Below are 18320 nucleotides of genomic sequence, written 5' to 3'. Positions count from 1 at the left end.
TTCTCCCTGATCTTTATTCGGATACTTAAGTCACATACATTAAGAACGATTCCACGGTTTGTCCTGGCTAGACCATGATGGAGGTCTTTGCTATGCGTCCCTTTTCCCTAACAGTGCAAATGTGTTAGTGCTGTGATTTCCTTGGAAATTGAAGTACATTGAAGAGGGGTGCTGCATGAATACACATCTCCTGTCCCTGCAGCATGCACCCGGGCCAGTGAACTGGGAAGGGCTCCCGAGCAGTACACCGGCTTGCTCTTTTTGCTTGTTTCACAGTTATTTAGGATACCACGGAAAAATAAACAACAATTTCTTAGGCAAAGAAGGTGTTTAACCTGTGTGAGATGGTGATGTTTTTCAGGCTACATTAAGCCTGACAGTGAAAAATCCACTCCCTGTAATTGCAGATGTAATAACTGTAGAAGATCTAAATTAAACTGCTTCCTTTAACTGAAAGCTGTGACCTAAGCCTTAGTAGAATACTTTGATAACAAGAAGGTTCCCTAGAACTCATTCGCAATGATAATTTAGTGAACTGCAAATTAAAACAAACTGAAGACCAAACGGTTGGACTCTTAAACAAAAACACTCATAAAAAACCTTCTCAAAAATGTATATTTTCTTCCCACAAACCTGTAATGCAAGAGAAGAATGGATTAACTGCTGATACTGCTGGTAGGTTTTGTTCCAAATACATTACATTGCTGCAGAATCAGTACATTCAGAATTGGCTCTACAAAGCTATAAAGTTCCTGTCAGGATGAAATGAAGCTGTTTTTCATTAATACAATGACTAGGAATATCACACAAGGCCCAGTATTTATTTCTTTATTATAAAATTTATTTTTATATACATTGCATCATAACTATTGCATGCATTGTAATAATATGTATTTTGAAAAAACAAGCCTTAAATATTACATGGTAAAATAAAGATACTTTTAAGGAGTTAGCTTTTTGGCCTCTTGGCTAAGATAAAAAGTATTGTAGTGTAGAGTTCAATTGTGCTGAACTTTGTCAACGAAATGTTTATGTTATGATCACAATCCAGTCCTCAGAGACCTAGCTGTCTGGTTCTTTCAGTTACTGTTGATATAGAGAAGAAGGAATTGCATAGCTCTAATAATAAAGTTTCAACCTCCAAATAATACACTCTAACACATTAGGCCACCGGTTTTTAGATGACTGAACTTCTTGGTTATACTACAGGTGCGGTCACTTGCTTCTAATCCCAATTTTCTATGCAAAACTTCTTAGTTGTTCATTGTTTTTCAGTGAAAAAATGTCACAAATTCTAACAATTAACTGTTTTCCTGTGGCTGGTTTGAATATTCTGTGTACTGAAAAACATTTTCTTCCGCTGAACTATGCTTCATGGTTTACATAAAACAGTTATAATTGCAAATAAGAAAAAATAAATTTTACTAATACATATTCTGTATTTTCATACCCAATGCCAATAGAATGTATAGCAATTCTCAAAGGAAAAAGGCTTCTCTTGCCTCAGCAAAGTCTTTAGAATCATGCTTGACACTGCGCTTACAAAGAAGATCATGACTTAAAGTGTTCACAAATCAGGGCCAAGCAGATAAGTGCTCATCACTGTGAAGTGATGAATAAGCATACTAAATGTACTCTGCTATAAAAGTTAGCTTTCAAATCACAAAATATATGAAATTCACTTTTGTACAATGAAAGAAGAAAATATCTAAGTCCAGGTACTAAATAATAAATCCATCAGGGATTCAAATGACTCTGTTAATTGGTAACAGAGTCTGAAATTTTAATCTGTAGGTCACCCATTCAAAATCAGCTAAATTCAGTAATAAAAGGTTTCTGATGCTTAATGACAGCTTCCAGAACAAGAAAAAGAGTGTGTTTAAGGGTAGCCTGACAGAAAGCCCAAGAACAGAGGGAGTCCTTTGATTGCAAATCCAGTAATTTGAAATAAAAGATACTTGTTAACATCAGCCTCGATGCATCAATATTTTTCCCCACACTAATGGAAAAGCTGTAACAATATTGCATATGAGGAAGCTGGTTCTTTGCAATGATCCACATGGAGGGAGCTTTCCCAGGTACCGGGCTCCTGAGTGACTGAGTCATCACACAGGTGAGGCTTTCATGGAGATGGCTTTTACAAGAGGGGAATTATTTTGTCAGGGTAATATAACAAGCAGTGGCTTGAGGGGAAAGGAAAAATCAAAGGTAGCAGGGAGCCGACTCTATTCTTTCCTACATCAATTTTTAAAGCCTTAACTATACAGGCCTCCAGTACCTAGTATGCATGTTTCAGAGTGCATGGGCACTACCAGATCAGGCGATGGATTTTCTATTGCCTCTTCACAGAAGAAAATGTCCTTGCAAAGGTGAAAGCAAGGGACGATCAGGACTATTGGGTTCATCCTCAGTAAGGAGTAGATATATACTCTTAGGGGGAAGATGGGTCAACTATAAGCATTACTGTAAAAAACTGGTAATGAATATCAGCTTAGCACATCCGACCAGAGCTTTTGAACCAGATCTGTGAGGGAACTTGTCAGAGATCAATTCAGCTACTTCTCATTAATTCAGTGACTGGAAGCTGCATATAAGACCTAACATTTTACTGTGCTTGTGAGAGGATTGTGAGAGAAGAAAAACTGTTTTTCCTAATGGTTCATGCTTTATGAACAAGGGTATGAAGCTACTAACATATACTGTTATCAGGCAAGAATGGTCTTTCTCTTGATATTATATACCAGCTCATTCATCTCCCTTCTTCTCCATCCAATTCAGAAAATAAAATCTCTGGAGCTTCCTTACACCACTAGTGCTAATCTGCTGCTGCCATATGATAATCACAGGTACTACCCTTCAAGCTCAGGAGGCAATGAGCACTTCAGACTGGAGTAGCCAATACATCTCAACAAGCTGACACCAAGCTGTGTGGTGTGGTTGACATGCCCAAGGGTTGGGATGCCATCCATGGAGACCTAGACAGACTCGAGCAATGGGCCCACACAAACCTCATGAGGTTCAACAAATCCAGTGCAGAAAAGTGCAGAATCTTGCACCTTGCTCATGATAACACCTGCTATCTGCATAAGCCAAGGGATCTAAGGATGGAGCACAGCCCTGCTGAAAAGGACTTGAAGGTAGTAGTGGGTGGCAAGCTGAATATGAGCCAACAATGTGCCCTCACAGCCCAGAAAGCCAATTGTACCCTAAGCTGCATCAAAAGAATGGCCAGCAGGTCAAGGGAGGTGATCTGCCATGCTCTGATGTGGCCTCACCTGGAGTACTATGTCCAGACCTGGAGTCCTCAGTACTGGAGAGACATAGACTTGTTGGAGTGTGTCCAGAGGAGAGCCACAAAAATGATCCAAGGGATGGAACACCACTCCTATAAGGATGGGTTGAGAGAGCTGGGGTTGTTCAGCCTGGAGACAAAAGGCTCCAGGGACACCTGACAGTGGCCTTCAGTATCTAAAAGGAGTTTATAAGAAGGAAGGGGACAGATCCTTTACCATGGTCTGTTGTAATGGGACGAGGGAAAAGAGCCTCAGACTAAAAATGGGAAGATTTAGATTGGACGTAAGGAAGAAATTTTTTACAATAAGGGCATTGAGGCACTGAAACAGGTTGCTCGGGGATGTGGTGGAGATATTCAGAGTCAGGCTGGACCAGGCTCTAAACAACATGATCTTGCTGTAGATGTCCCTGTTCATTTCAAAGGAGTTGGACTAGAATCTTTAAGGGTTTCTTATAACTTGAAAAATTCTACGATTTTATAGTTTTACATATATCTGCAGACGGAGAGAAAAAATCTCTTTCAGAAGAAATTCAGAACAAAAGCCAAGGGAAGCTGCTCTTTATCACGTCTGAAAGAATTTATCTTTCCCCAGTGACTACTGAGGAGTCCATGGAAATGTCCCCTACTAGATTAATGTTAGCTGTGCAGAATATTTCCCTTTTTCCCCCTTCTACATTTGTTTAATTGTCTGTTTACAAGCAGCCAGAAAGGAAAAGGAAAGAGAAAGATTGACTATCTACAATTTATCTTTCTTTGCTTGCAGGCCTTTTTGGTAATGTTTAATAACAACAATTTATCTTGACAACACTTTTTATTTTACATATATTTGCTGGAGCACTTACTGTCTTGAACTCCTAAATTATAGACACAAGAGAACAACAGATAAAAACAATAGAAAAGAAACAAAAAATGATTTTAACATCCATATTAAAAATGATGGAGACAGATTTTCCTAAGATACCGTGATTCAGGCCTTTCAGGAAATCGTGAGTCTATACCTAAAGTTTATACTTCATGGAAAAATGAGGGAGCTGTTTTAGACCATGGAATATTGCAGAATACTTTCTGACACCTAAATTTCTCTATATCTCAGATTAACTTAAGTTTCTCTGCAGCCTTTTAGTGTATCTTAGTATAACAAGGACAATAATTACTGTGAGGAAAAATAAGAGTGAATAGTATTCTTGGCAATTACTATCTGGGCACAAGGAAGAATATGGAGATGTAGTGGGATCACAGATAAGAACTTGGTTTAAAACCACTCAAAAAAGGGTCAAACATAAATAAACCTCTTGTTGTGTGCCTTCACTTACTGGTATTTCAGTTCTGTACTTCACCATGTCCTTAAAATTTGTCTTCATCAAGGCCCAAACATGGACCCTTCTGACTCAATACTTGAGACAAAGCTAAACAGAGATACATTTTATATATCTATAGAACACTACAGCCTGACCTCATAATCCATTTTGCTGGCTACAATCAACTTCAATTGATTACAGGATTAGATTTGTGTTCGCAAATATCTGAGTTCTGCACTTAAAAAAAATAAAGCAAAAATGCAAGCATATTTGCTTTTCCATTTGTTACAATTCTATGTCTTTGAATAATATCCACAGCAGAGTTTTCAGGGACAAGATATAATTATTAATTTAGTATTGCATTAGATAACTTACTTAAAACTTTCATTCATTTTTATTTTAAAGCAAAAACAACAACTACAACAATCCAACAACAACAAACAAACACAAATGAAAATCGATTTTTTCAGTATACTGCTTTATGAAAAACTTTGTTGGGCTAGTAGAGGAAGAAAGGAAAAAAGAGAGTAAAAAGGAATCTTACAAGGGGCAAATCCCCCACCTGGAGACAAAAGCAATCTGGTGTACTTATGGTCACGGAAGTCTTGCCTGTTTAATACTGCAGACCTGTTTTAAGAAAAAGCCTACAATGAACTAAAACTTGTTCAGGTCTTTTTAGTGATTCTTTGCTGAGCAAATAGCTCATTCAGGGAACTACTCTCTTTCCTGGTACTTTTCTTTCCTGTGGGAAATTGTTAGGAAACATATTGTCCCTGTCAGGTTTGTACAGATAGTGTGAGAGAGAAATTTTAGCACTGTCTATTTACCACTTCATGAGTCTTTCACCATTATCAGTGTAATCCAGTGGATGCAAAACAGTAGTAGTGGAGTAGTAAACATTAAAAATAGCATATTACTAGCCCTTCAAGTGACATTTGTCTCTGCATTTTAAAATATTATTTAAACATTATGTCATTACTATTATAATAATTTCTGGCAGATACTTTCTTATTTTAACACTGGTTATTCTCTCTGATTCCTACATGCTCAGACCCTTACTGGTAGCCAGTCTAGTTCTCCATCTCAATGATAGGCAGCTCACATCACATGTCCTCAGTTAAAAATTGAAGAAAAATAAAAGATAAGGGGCATTAAACAGGCCTGACATAGGATGCAGCTCAGCAATTTCTATTTATGAATCCATTTTCCATACCCACCCATCCCATTTCGGAAAGGATGATGGAGTAACTCACTTTAGTTTAATGCATTAAAGCAAAACAACTCATTTGGATTCCACATCTCTTAATGTTATTTGTATCTGTTTAACTTACGCATTCAGACATTCACCTTTGTAGACAGCTCATTGCATTAATCATCCACAAGCCACTTCACAGACAAGAGTGTTAACTTCTGTCCTAGTGGTAAGTCATGCTTATTAAAAGATGCAGGGAAGAAGGCACAACTCTCACAAAGATTTTTTTTGTCAAAGGTTGCAGAGCATATGGCTGATACTTTGTTACCATGTAATTCAATATCACACTATATAATCCAACTGACTGAAACAGGCAGAAGGCAATGTCTAAGTGCAGTGATGGTAAAAAAACTGACCCTTAGGTGGAGCTGACTCATAAATTGAAGGGTTTGTATTATTTGGGATGTCCCATGTCTACACATTTGACTATCAGTTGCTTTAGCATAGGCCACATGGTGAATCGGGTAGCATGCTTTGTCCCCTTAAATCAATATTGTTCTCTGGAGCTACAGCTACCTAGTCCCTCTACATTGTCCCTGACTAAACTTCTGACCACTTACTCTTTCCTTACCCTTGAAGGGCATTGGGAGAATTTCCTCAGTAGAAGACCATCAAGCCACTTTACATCTAGCTGCCTTTTGCAAACTGGTCACTCAGCAGCACCCACCCAAGGAGAAGAGTTCCTAATCCCTCCTCCTATTGTGCATGCACATACATTGGGTTTCTTTAAGAAGGATCATCAACTTTCAGTGACAGCAAGAGGAGGAAACTGCTTCATTCTTGCACAAACAAGCAGAAACTGCCTAGATGAACTGCCCTGGCAGCTGAACTGCCTGTACTTTCACTGGTCACTGTGCATCATCCTGGTAGATGTCTGTATGATCCTGGGTCAGTATAGCAAAGAAATATTGGCATGTAGAGGAAGTAAGAACTAGCTGTTTTTAGGCCTTCTTCTTACCTCTAGCTAGTGCAAGAGACAACAATAAAGATGTCTTGTTCTGGACAACAAACATGGCTTGTGACTCCAACTGGCAATAAATAATATCTAACCTCCTGGTAGTTTATATGCCATATGGCCCATATTCCATGGAACAATAATATGTACTTGTGCTGTCACACTTGGATAATTCTAGTTCAAGCAGTGATTTCTCGCTATGGACTGATGAACCTTGAAGGTTCATCACTGAAGGATGTAGCAACATGGCTAACTCCAGGCTAGGGGAGATGTTTTCTTTTTTGTAGGCTGCAAAAGGCTGGGAGGGTGCCAGCTGGCTGGCCTTTCAGGACACCTGGAAACAGGGGCACACTGTAGCTAAGTCTGTGGCCTGAAAGCCTGGCACAAGCCCATGTTGCTAATCTTCCACTTTCACTCTGAAGTGCTGGTGGACAATGGCTTAAATGAAGTTATCTTTCAAGATGACCACAGGATGGCTTTGTGTGGCACAAACATATCAGTGATGGAACAGCTAGCTGCAGATGAAAAAAGACCTTTGCGGTAAAAGATATGGTCCCCAAGAAGCCTAGTACACATCTCTCTATAGCCATGGCAGGACTATGAATAAGACAGCTGCTGAGAGGACAAGTCAGCAGAATACTTTCCCAAGGCAACAATATTTATGGGTTACAGCAAAGCAGTTATATAAACATTTTGATAGAACTGTGGTGAATAGAGTGTTACTTTTTATTAGTATTATGCAAAAGGTTTTCCATTGAAATTCCAAGACAAACATTTGCCTCATAATTATTTTTCTATCCACTTGAGTTCTGTGCTATCACACTGTCACTAAAAAGTAAAACAGAGGAATAAGAAAGAGGCAACAGAAGACAGAAAATCTTTCTTTGAAGAGATATGGTGAGATTGTAGCAAAAGATAGCATGACACCAAACTGTTTCTGATAAAGATCTTTAAAGACAACCCCATCTATTTTTTTTCAGTAAGTTTCAGCTCTCACAGAAGGCATGATATAGCTCACACCAGCCCAAACCCTTACAGAAGCATGGCTTTTTCCTGCCTGCTAAGTAGGATGGATTAAGTCTTTGTTCCACTTGAACTGAAGAGAACAAATTACTTGAATCAGCCTGAATGCAATGTGGAAAACTTTGTTGTCTATTGGGAAACACTCCTTACAGAAAAAGAACAAAATCCTAATTTTAAAGATTTTTTCATGGGTAATTTGCAAATCAATATTTTCCTAATATAGATTGAACACTAAGCTGTGTGTCCATTGAAAGAAACTAGATCTGTGCTAATCTTAGGGGGAAAAAAAAGTGGAATAACAGGTAGCAACTTCATTTAATGGGTGAATTTAGGAGCATGACGACCTTAACCACATGCCTCATTCAGTTCTGCCTGGAATTTGTCCTCTGTTTTCATGTACATAAGTTAACAATTAACTTTTTTTTCTTTTTTCATCTGTTGATTCAAATACAGAAGGAGAAGAACATGCCAAGCTGTCTTCATTTGAGCAAAATAGTCAGTGCCAATGATGAATCAAAACTCAGTTTTGATAATAAGGAACAGGCATGAACATTTTGCAGAAATAGAAAGTCGTCAGTTACTGGTTAACCTAAGAAAATATTTGATAGTATCTGTCACAGTGGATATATTATACAAATATATAAATGTTCAACCACTGTAACAAAAAAACAACCATTCACTTTGCACGTTTGCAATTTACAGATTTATTCAAGACAAAGATAGGTTCCCATCTTGTTCCCTGAGATGTTAGAGGAAACATATTATATGAAAGGCAATTGTAAACACATACAATGAGGCATGAAACCATGAAACACATAACCTTCTCTCACTGAATTCCAATTTGGAGACTTGATTTACGTGTAAGTATTTACCCTTTTTCCCAGGCAATGCTCACATTCAGTTCCTCTATTTTTTCAGATACACTACCTGCAGAAAGACCTTCATGGAAAAAGTACTAGTTCAAAAGGAAAAATCTTTCTTCCTCACCAGTTTCTTTGAATCATGAAGGGTTTGCTCAGAAACATTTGCTTCTGACTCAGCTATCTTTCCCTTTCAGCCCTGAATATTTTCCTGCATCTCATCTTCAACAGAAAACTGCCTGTCTGAATGTTCCTTGTTGCTAATTTACTGTTGTCATTCCTGAATCTGACCCAGGATTCCATACTGCCTGGTGTGTTCGGGGTACATAAAGCATTCAAAAATGCCTTACATTCAGGAAAGCATTAGGCACTGAAAGCTCAGCATTGCAACAACGGACCGGAGGATCAGATGACACTGAGGCGATAATAGATGTTAGCAAAGCAGAAGGTTCTGCTGGATATAATATGCAGAGATCCGTGTTTCAGGAAGACCAGAAAAACAAAACAAAACAAAACAAAAATTGGTGTAGGATAGATTGTCAGTGGTGTACTACAAGTCCTTGGATTAGTAACTGAGCAATGAAAACTAGGAGAAGAATTCAATTTCTGAGGAAATCAAAATAAAATTTTGCACCCCCCAAAAAACCAAAAAACAGAAAAGCAGCATTTCATTTAAAGATATTAAATCCATCCCCATACATTACATCTCACTGTGAAATAGCACAGTGGTTTTTTTGTTTTTTTTTTTTTTTTTTTTTCCCTGAGGAAAATAAGGCTCACCATCATAGAGACAAAAAATATATATGTTAGTATCATCATTTTCCCTTTCCAGGTTTTCAATAAGAACCTAGTTTAGCCAAACAGCAAGAGCAAAGGTCAGATCAGCTGTGATTTTTTCTGCATCATTTAGTCCAGGCAGTAAATCAAACAAGGGAGTTTCAGTAGGATAAAAGATTAGAATTGAACCGAGGCTGAAAGTCCTGGATTTCATTTAAAGAAGACAAATAATTCACAACGATAGAAGATCTGAGCAGACACGTGTGTGGCACTCACACATACACCAGCTGGCATTATTTAGCTATGAGCCACACCACTGCGTGTGATCTTACAAAAAATCAGGTCTTACAGTCAATCAGGTGCAAGCTGGACGCATCTGATTTTGCAGGATGCATCAAGATGAGTGAGATCACACATAGCATAAACAGAGATATAAATTTCCAAAAAGAATTCCTAGTCACCAAAGGGCTTTTGTGGTTCGGATTATGAGAAAGTGCTGAAGAATGATGGAAATGGCTGCAAAAAAAAAATGGCTGTGAAGAAGAAATGTGCAGCAGGCCTAATTGAGATCAAGTGGGAAAGAAGAGAAGGAAAAAAAAAAAAGCAACACTTTTTTCTTGATGACAGAGTGGAATATTTTCAATAGGAACAGTAAGCGAAGAAGTTAACTAAATATACAGGCTCTGTTCCTTATAAAACTCAAGGCTGTTAAAGCCTACAGAAGAGAAGGTGACTTTTAAGGTAGACTCAAAAAAGAAACTAAATTTGAAGTAATGTCTCAAATGGGTACAGTCAGTAAACCACATCTGTACTCACTCTGCTAAAATGTGCTGTTCAGCACAATTAGGGAAAAAGCCAATGTGCCCAACAGAAGTACAAGAGCACCACTTCAACTATAACATTACAGCAATTTGCATAATCTGCATGGCACCACACATGGTCAGGATGCTAAGTCACATTCTCAGCTGCATGTGTTTATTTTTTTTTTTTTTTAAACTAAATAGCCAAGGAGCCATTGCATACAGAATTAAAATCTTATACTAACCAAGAACTCATAATATAAACTAGTAAATGAGTAATTCACAGCGTCCTCCATGTTTAAGATCTCTTGGTAACACTTTCAATCATGTGCTACAGTATACTATTCCACTTTGACAGAGTTAACAGGTTAGCAATCTGCGATCCAATGGCTTCTCTTTAGATTCATGTATTGAAACAGCTAGCTTTGGTTTGCAACCAAGATGTCCCGACATTCCCATCAATTGTTTGCTAAACACAGCTGTTGAATGACTGCAAAACCTAGTTCCAATGGCCATATTTTGTTCTTTGCCAACACTTCTCCCCTCTGGTTCAGGAAAATTATGCCATCTTGGAGAAGAAAGTAAGTCTGTTTCCAAGGGCTCTTTCAAAAACTTATTGCCTCATTCCTTGTCTTGATTTAATCTTGTCAGAATAAACTCTAATTTCATACCTGCAAATGCAAAATACAATCTTGATGACAGCCAAGGAAGTGCTGCTGGGAGAACAAAATTGTTACAGTCATCAGGCTGGCATAAGATACTATGGTGCTATTAGAGTTAGCTATAGCTAAAGGAAAGTACAGTAGTTAATACACATAGGTTTTAGTCACTTACAATCCATTGAGCTTTGTCCCTTAAATATATGCTGTATCTGGTGGCCTTCTACCCTTGCTGGTGATTCTGGGTTCAGAAATGGAAGCAAAAGAGCAGTAAATAGGTCCCTCTTTGATTCTGGGGAACAGAAGAAGAGTACAAACGTGCCTGTCATGACTTTTAGTATCATCTTAAAAATGTAAGGTACAGATGGAATTTAAAATCAACCTCATCCTTAGTTGCTATGAGAAAGAATCTGGATGGTGAAATACCAGAACAGTTGACTTCAATTCTTAGCTTCCTAGCTAAAATTCACTGAAAGGATGTCAGCAGACATAAACTTCTGTTGCTCTTTTCATTTCTTTTGTTTTCCTGTCTATCCCTCACATATATAACATCATGGTCTTGTTTGCTTGCTTTGAGAGACTGCAGAAAGTCTGTAACAGAAGCAATTAAAAAACAAACATATGAAAAGCTAGGAGTATGATAGTCTCAAAGATGCCGTTTGAGGGTGAGTATAACTTCATGCCAATACTGTGCACAATCCCCTAGGGGGTCAGAGATCAAATTCTAGACTCAGACTTCTTGCGATGCTGAGGAAAATGCTTTTGATTTTTCATACTTTTATTAAATGATAGTAATTTTTTTTTCATCTGGCAGCATGCCTTGCAGGTCATCCTCTGTGCCTTCCAAAATATTGGGGAAGAACAGGCAGAGCCTTTGTGCCCTTAATGGGGTGTTTAGCTGGATTCTTCCCAATAAGCACTGCCAGCTGCATGTATTACAGAGCCTTCATTTTGAGAAAAGAACGATCCTCTCCCTCAAGTGGAGATGGAAGGAGTTTTGAAGGATAATTTCAGAGGTATCAGTAGAAAAGAAACCTAACATAGAATTGATGAGCCATAGTACTAAAAAACAGGAAGAGTGGAGTAAGTTTTGCAGGCATACAGCTTCACACACCTGGTACATTCCTGCAGTATTTATAAAGTTTGGATATTAGCCAAAGTTTGGATAAAGTGTGGATATTAGCCACATTCATCCTGTATGTTTAATTAGAGGAAATGCTTGTGAAAGAATGTCATAGAATTTCATTTTCTTTCTTCTGTTTTTCACCCTCAAAATGGAGGCTGGTCTTCAATGTTCGTCTTACTTTGAAGGAAAGAAGTTGATGCCTCCCACCTCTATGGTTGATGCCAGGGTTTTTTGGCTGCAGGCCTCTCTGTGAGTGGATTGTTCTCAGTTTGGGGCTGTTGAGCAACACTTCTTAGGGAAAACTCCTCTTTGCTCTCCGTGACTTGCACTCCTCTCAGAATTGTAGCACAACTACAAAAGGGAGGGTGAGGGATGGATATCCTTCTCTAGGATATTACAGCACACCAAAAGAGGTGGATTTGAATCATCTGAGACCATAAAATGTATTGAATACAGATCTCCAACTTCCTGAGCATATGCTCTAACCACACAGCTCCTGTATAACTGGTCAGCTTCTTCTGAGCTGTAAAAGAAAAGCATGAGACAGTCCCTTGTACTCAAAGCACTGAAGACCGAGCAGCTTTTGCGGCTGTGAATCACACTTTCCTCACACAGTGAACCCAGAACTGCAGCCAAGTGCCAAAACTACAGAGACAGGGAGTATTTCATACACATGTGGTCTTCAAATTGCCAAAGCCTCTTTCCTAACAGCACTTGGGATGTTATGAAGCCTGTCTGTGAATCCTGAGAACTCTCTGGCTTTGTCATGGTACTTACTCCAGAAAGAACTAGAAGGAACTTCTTGGGTTTGTGAATCATGTTCCCAAAGGCAAGCCTGTTAAAAGCACCTCTGAAGATCTGGGCAAAAGTATTGTGTTTTAAAAGGAAGCTGTCAAGAAATTTTTAAAACTGGTCTTAAAACCGCACTATGTAGCTGCAGGATGTATCAGTCAACATCTCTGCCACTGCTGGATGTGATGATAAATGGGCTGACTGCTGACATTCCCCTTATCTGTCCCACATATCTCTTAGAACATACTGCCTAATTCTCTATCACTAGGTGAGATCTAAGACCAGAACCACTCCAAATTAGGTACAGTTAGTTAAAATGTTTGGATACGGGAAAAGAAACAGCAGAGGGTTTTGGTTTTTTTTTTTTTCATGTCTTTCAGTCAATACTCATTGAATTTGCCCAGTCAGAACATTTATTATAGAAAAGGGCCTTGTCTCATGATTACATAAATCTCTCTCCCACCGCCTCTCATGTATCAGTCCTACCTTTCCATTAATGCCTGATTTGTGCATGATAGCTGGGAAATGATCCCTAACCCTGCAGCTGAACCCAGAGAGGAGGCATTTCACTCTGCAGCCCAGTATTTTGTTGGCATAACCACTGGACAGGGCCCAACCTTACTCAGCATAGCAAAACAACTGCCTGAAGGCTTGCTTTTTTCCCATTAAGCTGATGTCATCCAGGATATAACTCAGCTCAATTAGGAAAAAAAAAAAAAAAAAAAAAAAAAGACTAAGCCAGCTCAGTGTTCCCTCTAGGTGGATGTACTCTGCTGACAGTTATGTCGAAAGAGGCCCTTCCAGTGCAAGCCCTGGTGCACGTATGGGTGGGCTTTGCACTGCTTTCATTAGGGGATTACTGCAAATGTTAGGCTTCATTTGTTCATGGTTTATTAGGATTACTTGATAGTATTTAGTGTGGTAGCCTATCAGTGAAGATTAACTTGACAGCTGTGCCGTCTGTCAGATACAGTCAAAACTGAGCATGTACAACCCTTGGCTATACTGCTTAAATTTAAGGGCTTTTTTTCTCAGATACTCCCTGTATTTTCCTGTTCTTTGCAATATCTTACATGGTTCTGTCTTGTGTCTAATGTGAATTTTGACTTAAAACAAAGGACTTGTACAGTAATGTTGGGTTGAAGAAATATTTTTCTTTCAGTCTCCATCATCCTCCTACAAGAGCAGCTCCATGTGCCAGTGACTTGTCCCACTGTAGAGCTCCCAAATGACTCTGCTGGTAACTGTTTGTAACATCAGATGGTCACAACAGGAAAGCTCTGCATACAAAATTCCGGGTTCTGTTCAGAGGAGGACGTTATTGCTGTCCTTGGACCAATAATCTCATTGCAGAGGCTGGAGAATTTATCAGCTCCTGCCTTTGCATAGAAAATACTTGTTGCTTCCCACACACTCAGAAAAAGAGCAGGATGTCCCAAGGAGAGCGCTGAGGGTGGCAGTGAACCTCATCATGGGTATACATTTCACCTCCAGCTCTCACCTTGGACACTAAAACCACAGTGGGCAGAGGGCTTTGGGCTGGGGCACAGGAGCAGAACCCAGGGCAATGGGAGGTTCTGTTCCTGTGAATCTCTCAGAGTGCTCCAGCAACACAGCAACCTAAGGAATTGCTGCAGAGGGCTGAAGAAAAGCACTTATTCCAGCAATAAATGCTGCCCCCAAATATTATCACATAATTAGCGACGAGTTTTGAGGGCAATCTGTGAAAAATATTACACGCCCACAGACGCAGTGATTGAAACAGAAAACGTTCGCTGAAGCTGAGTGTGGTATTTCTCCACTTAGGAAGCTTTTTCATTAGTCAACCTACTTGCAATATGCAAACTCTGCATCTGCCACCTTAAATGTTCCTTTCCAACAACAACAAACGAACAAACCAAGGCAGAGATTCTTATCTCCTTTTCCAAGCAGGCTGAGTCCTTCCATCCTAACCAGTTCTTGTCTTGGCACAGCTCATGGGCTATGTTACACATTTCTGGGAAATGCATGTCAAAATCCCAGTGCTTATTGTTTGGTTTAAGCAATCGTTGCAGATCTAACTGTGGGGAAAGGCAACTCAGAGGAAAAAAAAAGGAAAAGAAAAGAAGAAGAAAAAGAAAAAAAAAAATCCGAGTAAAAACTGAAGGAAATCACTGGTTTAACCAGATGCAAAATTGCAGCCTCTGTCTGATCCTTTGGAATCATCTATAATCCTGAATTTTCACAGAAGCGTTCACCAGTATACTTAAGGGAGTTTTGCAGGACTCAGTCCAGCATTTAAATGTAACCGTCTTTTCCAGACCTGTTTTTAATTAAGCTGTTACATATTCTAACTATTAAAGAATGGGATTTAGAGAAGCGCTGGGCAGCAGCCTCTCTCGATTCCTATTAAGTCAATGGTGAATCTCCCCTGAATTCCTCTGGGAGCACAGGGAGGCCCATGCCAGGCCCATTTTCAACATCTCCTTTTTGCAGCTTATGCAACGACTTTTCCCTGCCCTTGTTCAAGGCTCAGGCTTCCCTCTACCGTTTTTTTCCCACTTGCAAAACAAAATGATGCAAACACACAAAGTAATGTGTCAGCATCGGAACTTCTGGGAACAACTGATCTTGCTGCTTTCCCGTGATAAAGTGGTTTGCCTGTGAAGGAAGCATTGCAATCAGCTCAGCGGTGCTGACCTGTTGTCACAGTGCGGGTGGGGTCCAGAAAGCTGGAAATAACACTGCGTGTGCCACCCACCCCCTTCCTTGCATGTTTCCCTGGGTCTCCCATTCCCGCCGTTCGTTTTTGGTAAGAAAATACTTCTCCTCCTGTAATAGGCAATGGGAAGACACCCAACCCCGCTCTGCTCCCGGCGTGTGGACTCGAGTGCCTTCGTGCGCAGAGTCGGAGCCGAGCGGCCCAATTGCCGGCAACCCATGCCCGCCAACCGCGGGTCCGGCGGGGCGGGGCGGGCCGGGGCGTGGCTGGAGGGCGGGTGCTGCATGGCCCCGCCCCGCCCCCGCTATTGGCCCTGCTGCGGCCCCGCCCCGCCCCGCCCCGCCTCCTGCCGCCCGGCAGTTGTTCCGCGCGGGCGGAGCGGGAGCGGCACCCGCGGTGGCGGTGCGGTAGAGGTATGGGCCGGAGCTGACAGCGCCCGCCCCGCTACATGCCGAGCGCGCTGCCGGCGGGGAGGGGAAAAGTTGTCGTCGGCCTCTCGGGAAACTTTCTGTCCGCCGCTGCGGAGCGGAGCCGTCCGGTGCGGTCGGGTCGCGTGGCGTCGCGTCGCTCCGCTCCGCTCACAGCGGGGCGCGCTGAGACGGCGGGGGGGCCATGCCCGCCGCCAGCCTGCTGCCGCTCTTTAGTAGCGCGGCGGGGCCGGGCGCGCTGGGCGGTCCGGCGGGCGGCGGCGCGGGCGGCGGGGGCAGGAAGGCGGCGGGCCCCGGCGCGTTCCGACTGACGGAGAAGTTCGTGCTGCTGCTGGTGTTCAGCGCCTTCATCACCCTCTGCTTCGGGGCCATCTTCTTCCTGCCCGACTCCTCCAAGCTGCTCAGCGGCGTCTTCTTCCACTCGGCCGCCCTGCAGCCGCCGCCGCCCGGTTTCCAGCCCCGCGCCCCGCCGCAGCCCGGTGCCGGCCCGGCGATGCCGGAGGAGGCGGGCGGGGCGGGCAGCCTGGAACGGATCCGCGCGGACCACGAAAGGGCCCTGCGCGAGGCCAAGGAGACGCTGCAGAAGCTGCCTGAGGAGATCCGCAGAGACATCCGCCAGGACAAGGAGAAACTTCTGCAGGACGCCCGTGGCAGGAAGGAGGCGGCCGCCGCCGGGCTGCCCCAGCGCCCGTTCCAGCAGCCCGTGGGCGCCGTGGGGCGAGAGCCCGCCGATCCCGCCGTGCGACAGCGGAGGGACAAGATCAAAGAGGTGGGTGGTGGCGGCACCGCGCCGGGCAACAGGTCCTGCCCGGCCTCCTCCTTCTCCCTCTCCCCCCATGTCACGGCGCCGAGATCCCGAGGAAGCGCGCACCCGGGCTGGGAGAGGGGAGGCGGCGGGCTGGGCGGCTCGGAGCGTCTGTCCCGCATCACAGGCGGAGCGCGGTCCGCTTGTTATAGCGGTACGGCATCGGGTGGTGAGCGCTGAGTGCCTCCCCGAAGCGCCCTGTCCGAGCTGTGCGTAGGTAGGGCTGCCGCGAGCCGGAGGCTTGATAGGGTCTTTTCCGTAGTATATGGGTTTTTCTATAAAACTATATTTATTTCTGTAAATATAATTCAACTTCATGCCATTACTGAGGCTTTTGCTTATCAGTTTCACAATTTCAGCCGCCTGCTGGGGCTACGGTTAGTAAATTAATAAGTAGTGTCTGTTTCCCGTTCTGTGGTGATGGAGATGAGATAGGGAGTGATGCTGTAATAACGGAGTGTTTCCGTGTTGGTGAAATACCGTCAGCCTGTTTTTGGTTTTGTTTTATGATGTGTTCTTATGGAGCAATCGGAAAAGTGGACGTTTTCACTACATAGAACTCTGAGATTTGATACCGTGCTCTGAGCATCAATTAAACTGTTGTAGCAAACTGTATACGGGGTCATAAGTAGAGGCAGATTTGGAGAAGGAAAACTCTCCTGAGTGCATAGTACACAGAGCACAACAGTGCAAAGCCTGTGTTCTCCTGTCTGCAGCCTCACAGCCTCCCTGAGGCACACTGGAGCAATTAAAAGTACCAACAAACTGTTCCCTGTTATCTGGAATTGCCTTGTAAAAGAGGTTAGAATTGGCATATTGAGGTTTCAGAACCTATGCATGACATTTGTTGTACAGCAGAGCGCAACACCTAAGCAGGATGAAGGAGATAACACTGAGAGATACTGCTGATTTTGCAGGGCTAGCGCTGTGCCATCTTCTCCAGTGATGTTTTAGCATATATGTATACAAATGTGCTTGTGTGCATCTATCTGCCTGCTTGCGCATATGAGAGGTGGATGTATCTACATCCATACAAACTCCAGAACCCCTTCGTTATTGTTTTTCTTCCCTCCCATCCTGTTCCTCTTATTTTTCCTGACTTCCACCTGGGAACCCCTGACAGCAGTGGAACCCCCAGACCAGATGTTTGGCAGCTGTAAGCACAGGAAATGATGGCAAACTACAATGCTTGTAGTTCCCAGGTCTTCTTTTTTTTCTTTTCTATCTCAGTGTAATTCCTTAACACTGTGTTGTTTGTGGGAGTTTTTTTTCCTCCCTGTTCAGCAGGCAAACTTCACATGTTTACTTAATTGCTCTGTCTTACTGTACCTTAACCAGTTTGATTTTATTCTTTTCTTTTGAGGGGAATACTCCTTTTCGCTGACCTTAAAGCAATGTTTCTTATTCTATGTTGTTTCATGCACTGGCGTTTTTGTTGCTCTTCTCCCTGTTTGTCCAAGCTCTTGTCCACTTCTTTGTGTTAATACACTACTGTCAGTCTGCAATTCCAGTCTGTAGGCTTCTTAGGTATAGGTTTATATTGTAACTT

At 42.1% G+C, this 18320-nt stretch overlaps 1 protein-coding gene across 1 annotated transcript in view; it reads left to right on the top strand.

Moving 5' to 3' along the window:
• The first annotated feature begins 16150 nt into the window (after positions 1 to 16150).
• Positions 16151 to 18320, top strand: part of MAN1A1 (mannosidase alpha class 1A member 1) — a 135178-nt gene continuing 133008 nt past the window's right edge. Inside the window, exon 1 of the mRNA XM_042813990.1 lies at positions 16151 to 16735. Within this exon, the coding sequence (XP_042669924.1) occupies positions 16151 to 16735 (585 nt within the window). The remainder of the gene's footprint in view (positions 16736 to 18320) is intronic.

The sequence above is a fragment of the Centrocercus urophasianus genome, unplaced genomic scaffold (genome assembly GCF_019232065.1).
Source record: "Centrocercus urophasianus isolate 14NV4802_14NV808 unplaced genomic scaffold, USGS_Curo_1.0 seq_10, whole genome shotgun sequence".
Taxonomy (NCBI): Eukaryota; Metazoa; Chordata; class Aves; order Galliformes; family Phasianidae; genus Centrocercus; species Centrocercus urophasianus.
This window is presented reverse-complemented; position numbering and strand designations above follow the sequence as displayed.